The sequence below is a fragment of the Panthera pardus genome, unplaced genomic scaffold, assembly GCF_024362965.1.
Source record: "Panthera pardus isolate Hobbes unplaced genomic scaffold, ASM2436296v1 HiC_scaffold_17, whole genome shotgun sequence".
In the NCBI taxonomy this organism is placed as follows: Eukaryota; Metazoa; Chordata; class Mammalia; order Carnivora; family Felidae; genus Panthera; species Panthera pardus.
Genome location: NW_026526732.1, coordinates 47189232 through 47205546, shown reverse-complemented (window position 1 = coordinate 47205546; position 16315 = coordinate 47189232). Strand labels below are relative to the sequence as shown.

General features: G+C 37.5%; 1 protein-coding gene across 1 annotated transcript in view; it reads right to left on the bottom strand.

Moving 5' to 3' along the window:
- The window catches only part of FRK (fyn related Src family tyrosine kinase), a 107774-nt gene that overhangs the window by 20317 nt on the left and 71142 nt on the right, over window positions 1-16315 (bottom strand). The window contains exon 3 of the mRNA XM_053904552.1: window positions 1034-1197. Coding sequence (XP_053760527.1) covers window positions 1034-1197 — 164 coding nt within the window. The remainder of the gene's footprint in view (window positions 1-1033; window positions 1198-16315) is intronic.

The following is a 16315-nucleotide window of genomic DNA, read 5'->3' as shown; positions in this document are numbered from 1 at the left end:
GTCATTTATGCTTCTTTGTGAACACTTTTCAACAATACTGGTTAAACAGAGTATTTTCTAAGCCATACTTTTGTATCAGGTAAGCTATTCTTAGCATGAGCTTAACCATTCTTGTGGGGTCATTCATACCTATTCCATCCAACATGTAATACTTACACCAAAGTTGCATGTTCACTGGGCAGGATTTAAGTCAATGAATTCCCTACATACTGGACAAAAGTCTTCAGCTTCTAATTGTCCATAATATTTTGGTCAGGCATCACCAGGAAGCTTTCAGTGGACATCCAGGCATAAACCATAGGGCTGGCTGTCCCATGGACAGTACATGAGACCTGAACTCAGACGAGGAGCTGAGGTTTTGCCCCCCTACCATGTAAGTCCACTACATAACTTTAAATCAACTTAGGTAAAACATGCAATAATTGAATACTGATAGATTTAATAAACTCTATAAATGTTGTTCGGCCTGGCCAAACTATTATAACAGTTACTTAAATGATATTTCTATATAGATATTTCAGCCAGATAATGAGCCTAGCAATTTCATATTGATATCCTTGAAGACAGAGCTAAATAAGAATTACATTCCAGCACTTTTTTTCCCTCCAGCCATATGAGTAAGTGCTCCAGTGTCAAGATACCAGATTAATTTCTTGGAGCAAAGGATGAATATTTTCTGGCTTCAATGAGTGCCTAAGGTCAGGAGTTGGCAAACTTTCTGAAAAGAATGAGATAGTAAATATTTAGGTCTTTGTGGGCCATAAGGTTTCTGTTGCAACTATTAAGTGCTGTTCATACAGAGAAAAATCAAAGGCAATTTTTAAATAAATAAGCATGCTTATGCTCCAATAAAACTTAATATTTAAAATGTAAGTGTGGGACAGTATTGGCTCATAGGCCATGGTTTCTCTATCCATGCCATAGGTAATCAAATGACTTTTTTTTCCTGAACGGACATATCACATGACTAATACTCCAGTATCTGAAGGGAAAGAGTTAACCTCAAAATCAACACAGCTTGAAAGCATTTTACCTTTAAGCATGGTTTTCCCAGCTGGACACACAGGCCATCCCTTGTCTTGGTGTAATGGCTCACAAATTCATTCAGTGTTGAAAAGATTCTTCTCTGGGTAAGGAAAAACCCCCCTTCATCCAGTCTTCTGATCCTGTAGTGTTTCACAATCCCTTCATCTAAAACTGGAACCCAAAATAAGTCCTATTAATATACTTCTTGCCAAAACCAAGCAAATCTACTTACTTTGTGGTGATAGTTTCAATGCATGGAATAAAATTTTCATAAATTCTGTTCATTTCTCAACTTTGTTTCAGAAAAGACTTCAGAAAGTTTATAAAGGATATATAGCAAAATAAAAAGGGAAAAGAAATGGGAAACCACATTAAAGGAAATAGAAGATAAAAATAACGGAGTGAGGTCACCACTAAAAATCTAGGCTTTGAGGCCTATTGAACTTGATTAAAACAAGCCATAAAATTGACTTTATCATTCTAAGGGTTCCTGCCTGACTCGGTCAGTAGAGTATGTGTTTCCTGATCTTGGGGTCGTGAGTTCAAGTCCCACTTATAAAAAAAAATTTGACTCTATCATTCTGGCAATGCAAAGAGGGAAATATTGTCAGTTTCAGAAATCACAGCATTCATAAGATAAAATCACAAAAGTTGTTTAAAAATAGTTCAACTCTTCCTGGCACAGAGACCAGGGAGAATTTTGTCCCATGAGATCCTATGAAGGGGACACTGAAATAGAATAAAACGGTGTCCTCAGGACTATCCGACAATAGCATCAGGAATTCTGCAGGGTCGCTTATTATTCTGTCTCTTAATGCAGGGTGATAACAGAATGTCCAAGCACAGTTCAATAAAAGCTATTCTACAGGGCCCAAAATAATGCAATCCATGTATACAACATCCCAGCACTATTGCTTGATCCAAGGGCAAGTCTCGTAACAGCCAGTGGAATGAACGGATTGCATACCCTTTTTCAAATCATCTGACTATAGCAGATTTCTTGCTTTTGCCTGCCACTAACAATTCTCCCTTCTTCTTGTAATAGCACCCCAATTTTTTTCAGAGAATCGTTGCTCCTCTGAGAGCATGTGGTCCAGAGATTATCATTGCCAACCTTGAGCCAAGGAATGTACAATCAGAGCCAAGAAGACTCAATTCCAGGACTTGTGCTACAGAGCTGCAGGAAAACAGGAAGAAGTTGTTATGATTGTTGTTTTGGTTTTGTTTCTGTTTAACTGCTAGGAGATTGGACCTACAGGTAAAATCTTGCCCCAGGCAGGGAGAAAGCTTTGCCTGGGAAGTTCTTTCCCTGATATGGAAAGTGAAGCTTAGACCCTGGAGCCAATTACACTGGCTTTTCAGCTTGAAGACTCAGTCACCTTTTTTACTTAAACTAGTAATTTTTTTACTTAAACTTTACTTAAAACTTTTTTTACTTAAACTAGTTTTTGCACTTGCATTCAAAAATATTGACTAATACATTTCATAAGCTATTCTTTCACTTAGCCAAGTTATTGGTAAGTATTGAGCAGCATTTACCAGGATACAGATATTCTTAATTCCTTGCTAAATATAAAAATTATACTTTAATAATGGATCATGCTAGAGCAATGCTCTCTTGAAAGAAAAGAAGACTAAGAAAACAGCTCAATCCTAGTTTGGAAGTTTACTGAGGGCATGCCAATGACTAGGGCAAAGTTTTTCTCACAAGAGAATTGGCGCACAATAGCTCAAATAAAAAACAGACAATATATCACATGTTGCCAAGGAAGTCGAGTAAATGGAACTCTCACACACACATGATAGAAGTGTAATTTTTACAATCACTTTAGAAAACCGTCATGCTCTACTAAAACTGAACACAGTCATACCTATAGTTTAGTAATTCCACTCCAACATATAACCAACAAAATGTACAATACATATACCAAAACACATGTATAAGAATGCTTTTAGCAGTATTATTTCTAAGAGTCTAAACCTGGAAACAATCCAAATGTCCATCAACCATAGAATAGACTAATAAATTATTTTATGTTTGTCTAGGGAATCCTATGCAGATTTGTAAATAAACAAACCATAAATACACGCATCTACATGAATGAATCTCACAAACACAAAAATATAGTTCCCTTATTTAAAAACTAGCAAAACTATTGATATTAGGAGTCAGACTGGAATGTTGGTAAGTTCTCTTTCTTGACTGGATGCTGGTTTACATGCATGTGTTCACCTCATAAATGCTCATCAAACCAAACTTTTATAAATTGTGTATTTTTATTACACATGTCATACATCAATTTAAAATAATTTTAGGGGCACCTGGGTGGCTCAGTCGGTTAAGTGTCTGACTTCAGCTCAGGTCATGATCTCACAGTTCGTGAGTTCAAGCCCCACATCGGGCTCTGTGCTGACAGCCCAGAGCCTGGAGCTTGCTTCAGATTGTCTCCCTCTCTTTCTGCTCCTCCCCTACTCATGCTCTCTCTTGCTCTCGCTCTCTCTCTCTCTCTCAAAAATGAATAAACACACAAAAAAATTTTTAAAGAATTTTTTAATGGTTATTTGCTCTAGTTCATGGACAAATAGAACATCAAGTCCCCAAAGTGCTACTTCATGGCACCTGCTGAATTATTTCAGTCTAGAAAGTTTTTAAGGTAAATGCTACCTAATTCTCATTTTGGATATCAAATTTTCTCAGTAAAGTATTCAAAGAACACTAATTTTAAGCAAAATAACTTTCTGATAAGCATTGTGAAAAACCTGGTTACAAAATGTCCTCCTAAATAACTGAGTTAATTTTTGATATAAGAATATAGGTTATAAGCCAGAAAGATACAGAGGAATATCAAACATAAATGAAAATTTTTTTGAGTGTGTGATGCTGAATTTGAAGGTAGCCTTTCTATTACATCAACAATACTAATAATGTAACCAACACACCACACAAGCACAACTAATAATGTAATAATATCTTTTGTTCAATGCTTTTTGAATAATATTGAATAAGAAAGACAGTTCCCTGCACCTAGATGAAAGCTCCAACAGAGCTTTTCTGATCACACTTAATTATAGGTTCAGCTTTCACTTAAAATCACAAATGTAGTCTCAACTCAAGCTTAGATTGCCCAGTCCAAGATATTAATCAAAACACTCTGCTATTCAGTTTAATAGCTAATCTGTCTGTTCAGGTGTACATCAGGCTGAAAGGCAGCAGTGGGAAAGGTAGGTGTGGGTGGCTGTCTTTCTTTCTCTGCCTACAGGTGTTCTTTCCTCATGGCCTTGCCAGCCAGGATTTGAGTATCTAGGGTAAGAGCATAGAGAGGAGGAGATAAAGAATGAGGAAGTTCTTATTGGACTGGCAGAGTCTAAATCAGCTTCAACTCTCAGCCTGGCAGACGTTCAAGCTGATTCTTCTGTCAAGAACACTTATGTAGCCCCCTCCCTCCTAAGATGCAGGTGTCTGCTAAGCCACCTCTGCCCTAATTGCTTTTCAGCTTCTGCTTCTTTAGCAGTTTACCCTCCACTCCAACGCTTACAGGTCCCCCCTCATTTTCTGGCAGAAGTCCTCTTGAGCAGAACCCAAAACTCCTCCAGACCATTTATCTACAGCTCCCTGGCACTTTTGCTCATGTACAAGGTCCGCTTATGGTCTAAGATAACACTCACACATCCTTTACCCCGACAGTTGCTGGGGACTGACTGATGCCATGTGGCACCTCCATCCTACTACTACAGGCTGCTTTAGCCTAGTCAGCCATTGGAGTCAGGCTCGAGTGTTGTATCTGACCAACTGGAGAGAGCAGAGAATAAACTCTCACAGTGGACTTCTCGCTAGGTTTGGGGTTCCACTCATCTCCCTGGGAAGATCAGAGGGACTCATAGCTTTTTCCAAAAGCAAAATGCCTTGATCAAAGCATTCCTCCCTCTTACTATTAGCACCCTTTTAAGATCACTAACAAGCTGAAGGATCCAATAGCTGCAATACCTGTCTTTGACCAACTTCTTGGTAAACTCTGGGTACAGTGATTTGGCATTGGATTTTACTTCCATTGTATCTTCACAGCTATAGTCAAAAATTCCATCTAGCATTCTGTAATACTCACATTCATTGAACCAAATGCTATGCTAAGCACTATAGTACATTATCTCTTTTTATCCTCATAATAGCCATACAAGGTAGACATTAATAGGCCTGTTTTGTAACTCGTAAAAGCAAGTAGTGATATTGCCAGGATTCAAACATGGGGACTTGTGATTCTAAGATTCCTTATAACTGGAGAGTTTCAGATAATAGATCTAGTTGTCAAATAAGACACATCCAGTTCATGACCGTAAAATCATGTCATCTGTTATGTTAGTATTACATATAACAAATCTAAAGACTCCACCAAAAAATTGTTAGAACTAATGAACAACTATAGTACAGATGCAAGATACAAGTCAATATAAAAAAAAAAAAAACCTGTTGTTTTTCTATACACTGATAATAAACTATCAAAAAGAGAAATTAAAATAAAAATCCCCTGGGGCACCTCGGTAGTTCACTTGGTTAAGTGTCCAACTTCAGCTCAGGTCCATGATCTCACAGTTCATGGGTTCGAGCCCCGCTTCGGACTCTGTGCTGACAGCTCAGAGCCTGGAGCCTGCTTTGGATTCTGTGTCCCTCTTTCTCTGCCCCTTCCCCGCTTGCACTCTGTCTCTCTCTGTCTCTCAACAATAAATAAATGTTAATAAATAAATAAATAACATAAAATAAAAATCCCGTTTACAATGGCATCAGCAAGAATAAACTACTTAGAAATAAATTTAACCAAGAAGGTGAAAGATCTGTACTCCAAAAACTGTAAAATATTGATGACGAAATTTGAACATACACATAAGTGGAAGGATATTTCATGCTCATGGATTGGAAGAATTAATACTATTAAAATGTCCATACTACCCAAAGTCTTCCACAGATTCAATGCAATCCCTATCAAAATTCCAGCTGCATTTTTCAGAAATAGAACACACAATCCTAAAATTTGTAGGGAACCATAAAAAACCCTGAATAGCCGAAGCAATTGAGAAAGAACAAAGCTGGACTCATCACACTTCCTGATTTCTTTTTTTTTTAATATAACATTCTTTTCTATTTTATTTTATTTTTTATTTTTTAAAATTTACATCCAAGTTAGTTAGCATATAGTGCAACAATGACTTCAGGAGTAGATTCCTTAGTGCCCCTTACACATTTAGCCCATTTAGCCCTCCCACGACCCCTCCAGTAACCCTCAGTTTGTTCTCCATATTTATGAGTCTCTTCAGTTTTGTTCCCCTCCCTGTTTTTATATTATTTTTGTTTCCCTTCCCTTATGTTAATCTGTTTTGTCTCTTAAAGTCCTTATATGAGTGAAGTCAAATGATTTTTGTCTTTGTCTGACTGACTAATTTCACTTAGCATAATACCTTCCAGTTCCATCCACATAGTTGCAAATGGCAAGATTTCATTCTTTTTGATTGCCGACTAATACTCCATTGTATATATATACCACTTCTTTATCCATTCATCTATCGATGGACATTTGGGCTCTTTGCATACTTTGGCTTTTGTTGATAGTGCTGCTATAAACATGGGGGTGCATGTGTCCCTTCGAAACAGCACACCTGTATCCCTTGGATAAATGCCTAGTAGTACAATTGCTGGGTCGTAGGGTAGTTCTATTTCTAATTTTTTGAAGAACCTCCATACTGTTTTCCAGAGTGGCTGCACCAGTTTGCATTCCCACCAACAATGCAAAAGAGACCCTCTTTCTCCGCATCCTCGCCAACATCTGTTGTTGCCTGAGTTGTTAATGTTAGCCATTCTGACAGGTGTAAGGTGGTATCTCATTATGGTTTTGATTTGTATTTCCCTGATGATGAGTGAAGTTAAGCATTTTTTCATGTGTCAGTTGGCCACCTGGATGTCTTCTTTGGAGAAGTGTCTATTCGTGTCTTTTGCCTATTTCTTCACTGGATTATTTGTTTTTCGGGTGTTGAGTTTGATAAATTCTTTATAGATTTTGGATACTAACCCTTTATCTCATATGTCATTTGCAAATATCTTCTCCCATTCTGTCGGTTGCCTTTCAGTTTTGCTGATTGTTTCCCTCGCTGTGCAGAAGCTTTTTATTTTGATGAGTAAAATAGTAGTTCATTTTTGCTTTTGTTTCCCTTGCCTTCGGAGACGTGTTGAGTAAGAACTTGCTGTGGCTAAGATCAAAGAGGTTTTTGCCTGCTTTCTCCTCGAGGATTTCGATGGCTTCTTTCATCCATTTTGAGTTTATTTTTGTGTCTGGTGTAAGAAAGTGGTCCAGGTTCATTCTTCTGCATGTCACTGTCCAATTTTGCCAGCACCACTTGCTGAAGAGACTGTCTTTATTCGATTGGATATTCTTTGCTGCTTTGTCAAAGATTAGTTGCCCATACATTTGTGGGTCCACTTCTGGGTTCTCTATTCTGTTCCATTGATCTGAGTGTCTGTTCTTGTGCCAGCACCATACTGTCCTAATGATTACAGCTTTGTAGTATAGCTTGAAGTCTGGGATTATGATGCTTCCTGCTTTGGTTTTCTTTTTCAAGATTGCTTTGGCTTTTCAGGGTCTTTTCTGTTTCCATACAAATTTTAGGATTATTTGTTCTAGCTCTGTGAAGAATGCTGGTGTTATTTTGATAGGGATTGCATTGAATATATGTAGATTGCTTTGGGTAGTATTGACATTTTTTTTTAAATCTTTTATTTATTTTTGAGACAGAGAGAGACAGAGCATGAGCAGGGGAGGGACAGAGAGAGAGGGAGACACAGAATCTGAAGCAGGCTCCAGGCTCTGAGCTGCCAGCACTGAGCCCTATATGGGGCTGGAACCCACGAACCGCAAGATCATGACCTGAGCCAAAGCTGGACACCCAACCAACTGAGTGAGCCACCCAGGCGCCCTGGGTAGTATCGACATTTTAACAATATTTGTTCTTCCTATCCAGGAGCATGGAACCTTTTTCCATTTTTTTGTGTGTCTTCTTCAATTTCTTTCATAAGCTTTCTATAGTTTTCAGCATATAGATTTTTCACCTCTTTGGTTAGATTTATTCCTAGGTATTTGATGGGTTTTGGTGCAACTGTAAATGGGATCGATTCCTTGATTTCTCTTTCTGTCGCTTCATTGTTGGTGTATAGGAATGCAACCGATTTCTGTGCATTGATTTTATATCCTGCAACTTTGCTGAATTCATGAATCAATTCTAGCAGTTTTTTGGTGGAATCTTTTGGGTTTTCCATATAGAGTATCATGTCATCTTTGAAGAGTGAAAGTTTGACCTCATCCTGGCCGATTTGGATGCCTTTTATTTCTTTGTGTTGTCTGATTGCAGAGGCTAAGACTTCCAATACTCTGTTGAATAACAGTGGCAAGAGTGGACATCCCTGTCTTCTTCCTGACCTTAGGGGGAAAGCTCTCAGTTTTTCCCCATTGAGGATGATATTAGCATTGGGTCGTTCATATATGGCTTTTATGATCTCGAGGTATGATCCTTCTATCCCTACTTTCTTGAGGGTTTTTATCAAGAAAGGATGCTGTATTTTGTCAAATGCTTTCTCTGCATCTATTGAGAGGATCATTTGGTTCTTGTCCTTTCTTTTATTGATGTGATGAATCACGTTAATTGTTTTGCGGATATTGAACCAGCCCTGCATCCCAGGTATAAATCCCACTTGGTCATGGTGAATAATTTTTTTAATGTATTGTTGGAGCTGGTTGGCTAATATCTTGTTGAGGATTTTTGCATCCATGCTCATCAGGGAAATTGGTCTATAGTTTTCCTTTTTTTTTTTTTTTAATGTTTATTTGTTTTTGAGAGAGAGGGAGCCAGAGCATGAACAAGGGAGGAGCAGAGAGAGAGGGAGATACAGAATCCGAAGCAGGCTCCAGGCTCTGAGCTGTCAGCACAGAGCCCGACGCGGGGCTCGAACTCACAAACCATGAGATCATGACCTGAGCCGAAGTCAGACGCTTAACTGACTGAGCCACCCAGGCCCCTATAGTTCTCCTTTTTAGTGGGGTCTCTGTCTGGTTTTGGAATCAAGGTAATGCTGGCTTCATAGAAAGAGTTTGGAAGTTTTCCTTCCATTTCTGTTTTTTGGAACACCTTCGAGAGAATAGGTGTGAACGTTTCCTTAAATGTTTGGTAGAATTCCCCTGGAAAGCCATCTGGCCCTGGACTCTTGTTTTTTGGCAGATTGTTGATTACTAATTTGATTTCCTTACTGGTTATGGGTCTGTTCAAATTTTCTATTTCTTCCTGTTTCAGTTTTGGTAGTGTATATGTTTCTAGGAATTTGTCCATTTCTTCCAGATTGCCCATTTTATGGGCATATAATTGCTCATAATATTCTCTTATTATTGTTTGTATTTCTGCTGTGTTGGTTGTGATCTCTCCTCTTTCATTCTTGATTTTATTTATTTGGGTCCTTAACTTTTTCTTTTTGATCAAACGGACTACGGGTTTATCAATTTTGTTAATTCTTTCAAAGAACCAGCTTCTGGTTTCATTGATCTGTTCTATTGTTTTTTTGTTTTGTTTTGTTTTGTTTTTGGTTTCAATAGCATTAATTTCTGCTCTAATCTTTATTATTTCCTGTCTTCTGCTGGTTTTGGATTTTATTTGCTGTTCTTTTTCCAGCTCCTTAAGGCGTAAGGTTAGGTTGTGTATCTGAGATCTTTCTTCCTTCTTTAGGAAGGCCTGGATTGCTATATACTTTCCTCTTATGACCACCTTTGCTGTATCCGAGAGGTTTTGGGTTGTGATGTTACCATTTTCATTGACTTCCATATACTTTTTAATTTCCTCTTTAACTGCTTGGTTAGCCCATTCATCCTTTAGTAGGATGTTCTTCAGTCTCCAAGTATTTGTTACCTTTCCAAATTTTTTCTTGTGGCTGATTTTGAGTTTCATAGCATTGTGGTCTGAAAATATGCACGGTAGGATCTCAGTCTTTTTGTACTTACTTAGGGCTGATTTGTGTCCCAGTATATGGTCTATTCTGGAGAACATTCCATGTGCACTGGAGCACAATTCCTGATTTCTAACTATACTACAAGGCTATGGCAATCAAAACAGTATGGCATTTGCATAAAAATAGACACAAGGATCCATGAAACAGAAAAGAGAGCCCAGAAGTAAACCCATGCAGAAATGGTCAACTAGCTTATGACAGACAAAGAAGCCAAAAATATACAATGAGGAAAGTTCTCTTTAATAAATGATGCTAGGAAAATGAACAGGCACATGCAAAGAATGAAACTGGACCCCTACCTTACACCATAGCAAAAATTAATTCAAAAATGGCTGAAAGACTTGAATGTAAGACCAGACACCATAAAACTAGAAGAAAACATACAGGGTAGCCTTGTTGGCATCAGTCTTGGTGATGATTTTTTGGATTTGTCACCAAAAGCAAGGCAACAAAAGCATAAATAAACAAGTGGGACTATATCAAACTAAAAAGCTGTAGAGAAAAGGAAATTAATAACAAAATTAAAAGGTAGCCTATAAAACAGGAAAAATATTTGCAAACTACATATTCAGAATGCATAATGAATTCTTACAAAGCCACATCACAACAAAACAAAGCCAGTTTAAAAATGGGCAAAGGACCTGCACAGACATTTATCCAAAAAAAAAAAAAAAAAAAAAAAAGACAAACAGGGGTCCCTGGGTGGCTCAGTTGGTTAAGCCTCTGACTTCAGCTCAGGTCATGATCTCGTGGTCCATGAGTTCAAGCCCTGCATCAGGCTCTGCGCTGGCAGCTCAGAGCATGGAGCCTGCTTCAGATTCTGTGTCTCCCTCTCTCTCTGCACCTCCATTGCTTGCATTCTGTCTCTCTGTCTCTCTCAAAAATAAACAAACATTTAAAAAAAAAAAAACTATTTAAAAAAAAATGGCTAACAGGTACCAGAAAAGGTGTTCAGCATCATGAATCATCAGGAAAATACAGATCAAAATGACAATGAGACATCACCTCTCACCTGTTAGAATGCTACTATCCAAAAGATAAGAGATAATAAACACTGGGGGGTGTGGAGAAAGAGAACTCTTGTGTTGTGCACTGTTGGTGGGAATGTTAAATGGTGCAGCCACTATGGAGTGTCCTCAAGAAATTAAAAATAGAACTACCCTATGATCCATCAATCCCACTTCTGGGTATATATCCAGAAGAAACACAATCATTATCTCAATGTTCACTGCAGCATTATTCACAATAGACAAGGTATGGAAACAACCTAAATGCATTGACAAATGAATGGATAAAGAAAATGTATACAGCATTAAAAAACAAGGAAATCCTGTCATTTGCAACAACATGGATGAACCTGGAGGGCATGTGCTAAGTGAAATAAGCCAAACAGAGAAAGACAAATACTGAATGGTCACACTCAACATGTGGAAATTTTTTTTTAAAGTTGAACTCATAGAAACAAAGAGGAGAAAAATGGTTGCCAGGAACTGGGGGATAGGGAGAAATAGGGAAGAGGTTGGTAAAGGGTACAGACTTTTAGTTATAAGATAAATAAAGTGTGAGGATCCAAAGTATAACGTGGTCAATATAATTGATAACACTGCATTGTGTAATTGAAATTTGCTGGGACAGTAGAACTTCAACGTTCTCTTGCAAAACCAGAAAAGGTAAATATGTGAGGTGATGGATGTATTAATTAACTCAGTGGGAGTAATCCTTTCACAAAGTATATGTATATCAAATCATCATATTGTTCACTTTAATAAATATCTTACAGTTTTGTCAATTTTTCTTCAATAAAACTGAAAAAGAATCCTGTCATCTGCATATACAAAAATCTTGTAGTTTTAGTTTTTTTTTTTTTGTAATACAGAGTACATTTAGGTCCTCCCAAAGCCACGTAAGTTTTCTTCCATTTCAATTTTTGAAGTTTCTGCGACACATTCTTGTACCCTCTGCTCTGTCAAGTTACCATTCCCACTGAACATGACTCTTGGGACAATGTTAGTTACCCTGTATAATCATCACCAAGTAGAAGGGTTTTATTAGGATATAGAGCAAGGCTCATAACAATTCTTATTAATGGATTAAAAGGTTAACAAAAAAACTCAAAGAGAGCTGTCAACAATATTTGTCCAATTCATTTCTCCACAAAGTAATAAAAATATTAGAAGTAGAAGGGTAGCTAAATATAAAGCATACCTGAAATTTATATAAATGATTGGCCTCAAAAATTCAAGCTTTGCCATTTATCAAAAAGAAAAGTACAGAAATTATAGCTGAGACCTCTAGCAAGCCAATAGGTCTATAACGGGAAATGATTGGAAGCAATAAAAAAATTCCCCTCTTCTGAACAAGACAGACAATATCTAGTTTCAAACTGAAGTGGACTATGTGGAAATTAAACGTAAACAGGAATTTCTTCTTAATGCACAACAAAAAATCTAAAAGATCTCCAAGCTAGAGGCTAAAGTCAATAAATGACTGAAGAGTTAAAGTACTCCTTGTGATTTTCTTAATAAGGATGCAAATCACAACGATTGCTATGTGTTTGGCAATTGTTATTGATTATAAAGAAAGCCTAAATAAATGTTTGCCAACTCTGTAAAGGTTTCAACTCGAAGCTGTAAAAGCCAATACTTGAGAGATCCAACACAACAAAAGTAATTTTGTTTAATAGAAAAAGCAATAGAGGGGCGCCTGGGTGGCTTAGTTAGTTAAGCATCCGACTTCAACTCAGGTCATGATCTCATGGTTCAGGAGTTCGAGAACCATGTCGGGCTCTCTGCTATCAGCACAGAGCCTGCTTCAGATCCTCTGTCTCCCTCTCTCTCTGCCCTTCCCCTATTTTCTCTCTCTCTCTCTCTCTCTCAAAAATAAATAAACTTTAAAAAATATTTTGGGGCACCTGGGTGACTCAGTCGGTTGAGCGTCCGACTTCGGCTCAGGTCATGATCTCACAGTCTGTGGGTTTGAGCCCTGCGTCAGGCTCTGTGCTGACCGCTTGCTCAGAGCCTGGAGGCTGCTTCTGGTTCTGTGTCTCCTTCTCTCTCTGCCCCTCTCCTGTTCACGCTTTGTCTCATTCTGTTTCTCAAAAATAAATAAATGTAAAAAAATAAATAAATTTTAAAAATAATAAAATAAAAATATTTTAAAAAAGAAAAAAGAAAAAGCAATAAATTGGGAGATGGGAGACCCAGGTCACAATTGAACTTGAAAATGACCAAAAACACCTCAATCTTACCTGGCCTCGGTTTTTCCATCATTAAAATAAAAAAGCTGGCTTTAAGAAATCTCCAAATTTCCAATTGTTTCCACCTTAGTGATCAAACATATCTGACTGTTGATTTCTCTCCTTGAATTCCCATTCTCCTTGATTTCTCTCCTTGAATTCCCATTACTTTTTGTAGCCCTTTGATAAAACAAGTAATTCTCACATCAGAGCCCTTAACACCACCTTGGATGCTTTTCCTACTAATCTTCTTGTAGCCCACCTCTTCCTTCAGATCTCAGTTTAAATCCTCAGAACCACCTTTGTCCCCCGACCCTATTGAATGTACCTCTCCCAGATCCCTCTAATCACCTTGTTTAATCGTGATAGTATTTATTTAGAATAGATCCATGATGGCAGGGACTCTGCCGTTTTGATCCAAAACCTAACCAGAGCTTGGCACAGAGGAACAACTAACATAAACATCTGCTAAATGAACGAAAAATGATTCACTAACTCTTGAATTTGAAGTGAAATATAAGCTTCTGAAATGTCTGCTGCAAAATTAAATAGGTAATTATACAAATATTTCAAGATAAGACTTCCCTGGAATTTTCTTTTTAAAGGGAGGAAAACACACTTGGCCCCAGAATATACATACTGTTAGAGGACAGACATTCATATTTATATCCATTTTTTTTGTACATAACACAGAAATAACTGTTCCATCCCCCATATCCAGAATGGATATTTATATAAGGTTCATTCAAGTTTTCAACCTAAATAAGACTAAGAGACCATATATATATATATACATATATATATATGTATATATATATATGTATATATATGTGTGTATATATATATATGTATATATATATATATCATATTGTATTTTTGAGTAATCAAATCCAAAATATATGATTGTTTTTTAAAAGTGGTTTTAATGTGTTAGGTGAGCCCCAAGTCATCATTTCCAATAAAGATTGAATTCACAGGGTCTCAGAACTAGGGAGAAATGAATTTTCTATTCTTTTTCTGGTTTGCTGTGATCTTTATTATTGAGCCAAACCTATTTCAAATTCCAGAGACTATAAGTGAATGATAATGTTTGTGCCATTCTACTGTGAATGACGGAGTTCAGACTAGTTAAGCATTCTAAGTAGTTCATCTGCAAAAACCATAAGGCTAACTATAAAATATAATGAAGCCATCAATCAACAAACTCAGGAGCATCATGACTGAATGAATTTAGCTAAAAGGCCAGGCATCCTGAGTTTACATCTTGACTCTCATGTACGCTGTTTGACCTAGGGGAAAATGTTTCACCTGTCAACAGATTAATCTACCAGAACATGTCCAAGAATTAGGATATATTGCAGAGATGTAGGTAAGCATGTAGGAGGAGCAGACTAAAGGATTGTTGAATGTTGAAAGAATTCAACTCTTTCTTCCCACTAACTTCTGTAAGGACTGTGGCATAGGTCACATGATTATTTGGCCACCTTCACATCCAGAGTAACTAATTGTGGGGGAATATGTGTGATATAGATGGAATCTTATGATTTCAGTCCTATTTGCCAGACTCAAATGCTTTTCTTTTTTTTTTTTTTTAAGATTATTTACTTTGAGAGAGAGAGAGAGAGAAGGAGAGAGAGAGAGAGAGAGAGAGAGAGAGAGAGAGAGAGAACCAGCAGGGGAGGGGCAGAGAGAGAGGAGAAAGAATCGCAAGCAGGTTCTGTGCTGTCAGTGCAGAGCTGGATGTGGGGCTCGAACTAACAAACCGTGAGATCATGGCCTGAGCTGAAATCAAGAGCGATGCTTAACCAGCTGAGTCACCCAAGCGCCCTAAAATGCTTTTCTAAGTGGTGGATGGCAGATACAGAAGTCCAGCTTTCTCCTAATGGCGAGATCCTAGTTGATAGGGCCTCTGATGGTAGAAAAGTGTTTGCTGCTACACAAAGCAGTGCTGCAAGCTTTCATCTAAAAGCACTTTCAAGGAGTTCTGTCCCCGTTCTACCACACCACTAACACATGATTCAGTACATATTACATCATTATGAAATCCAAGATATTCCAAAATTAGGTTTTTTAAAAGACACAACCTCCAGAAATGAGCTTCAGAATGCAGTATGAACGTGAAGTTAGAGACTGTCTGCAACACACGAAGACAACCTAGAAGCCCAGTGAAAAATACCAGTAAAATGAGTAGTTTGGCATCTTAACAGGCAAACAAATGGTTGATTGAGCAGATTTTCATTTTTCAGCTGATCTTCTGGCATCATCTGGGCACAGCCTTATTCCTCTTGACTGATAATAATCTGTTCCCATACTGAGTAAAACAATATGACTTAGTTGATTGAACAAAGGATTGAAAATCAAGAACTCACTGCCCTAATCTTATTCCACCAGTGATTTGTTCTTTGACCTTAGGCAAGGAATTTCATTTCAGTTTCCTTATCTAGAAAATGAGAATAATGATCTTATCTATAGACCCCCACAGGGACCGTTTGAGTGTCATTATTCACAAGGGATGATAGATATATCTAAATGTGCAATGTGTGAGTACTATATTAGAATATCAGTACTATCAAATAGCTTTGTCAACAAAAGAGAGCCACTTAGAAAGTAAAATTTTCCACTCCTTGCACAATAATGATTATGTTACACAGTGACCACCAAACATATTAAGTGAAGAAATTGTTATTAAATCTGTGTGAGAGAGCTCCCGTACTTGCAAACTCCTGCTTATTAGGACTTTTCAAAACTATTATGAAGATAATCACAATAACTCCTCCTATACCATTGCCTCAGAAATCATGCTGACATTGGTCCACACCAATAAGTAAATAACATTCAATTGACTTATTATATCGTATCCCTATTAAAACAGAATTCAAGACACACACTCATTGTGCACTCTATTTTGTTCTACAGCAGATACAGTAGGATCCCAGTATGAACAGTTTTGAAAGGAGAAAGTACATCTATCTTAAAAGATTTTAAAAAGTATCATGCAGAAGAGTTGTTATCTTCTTTTCTCG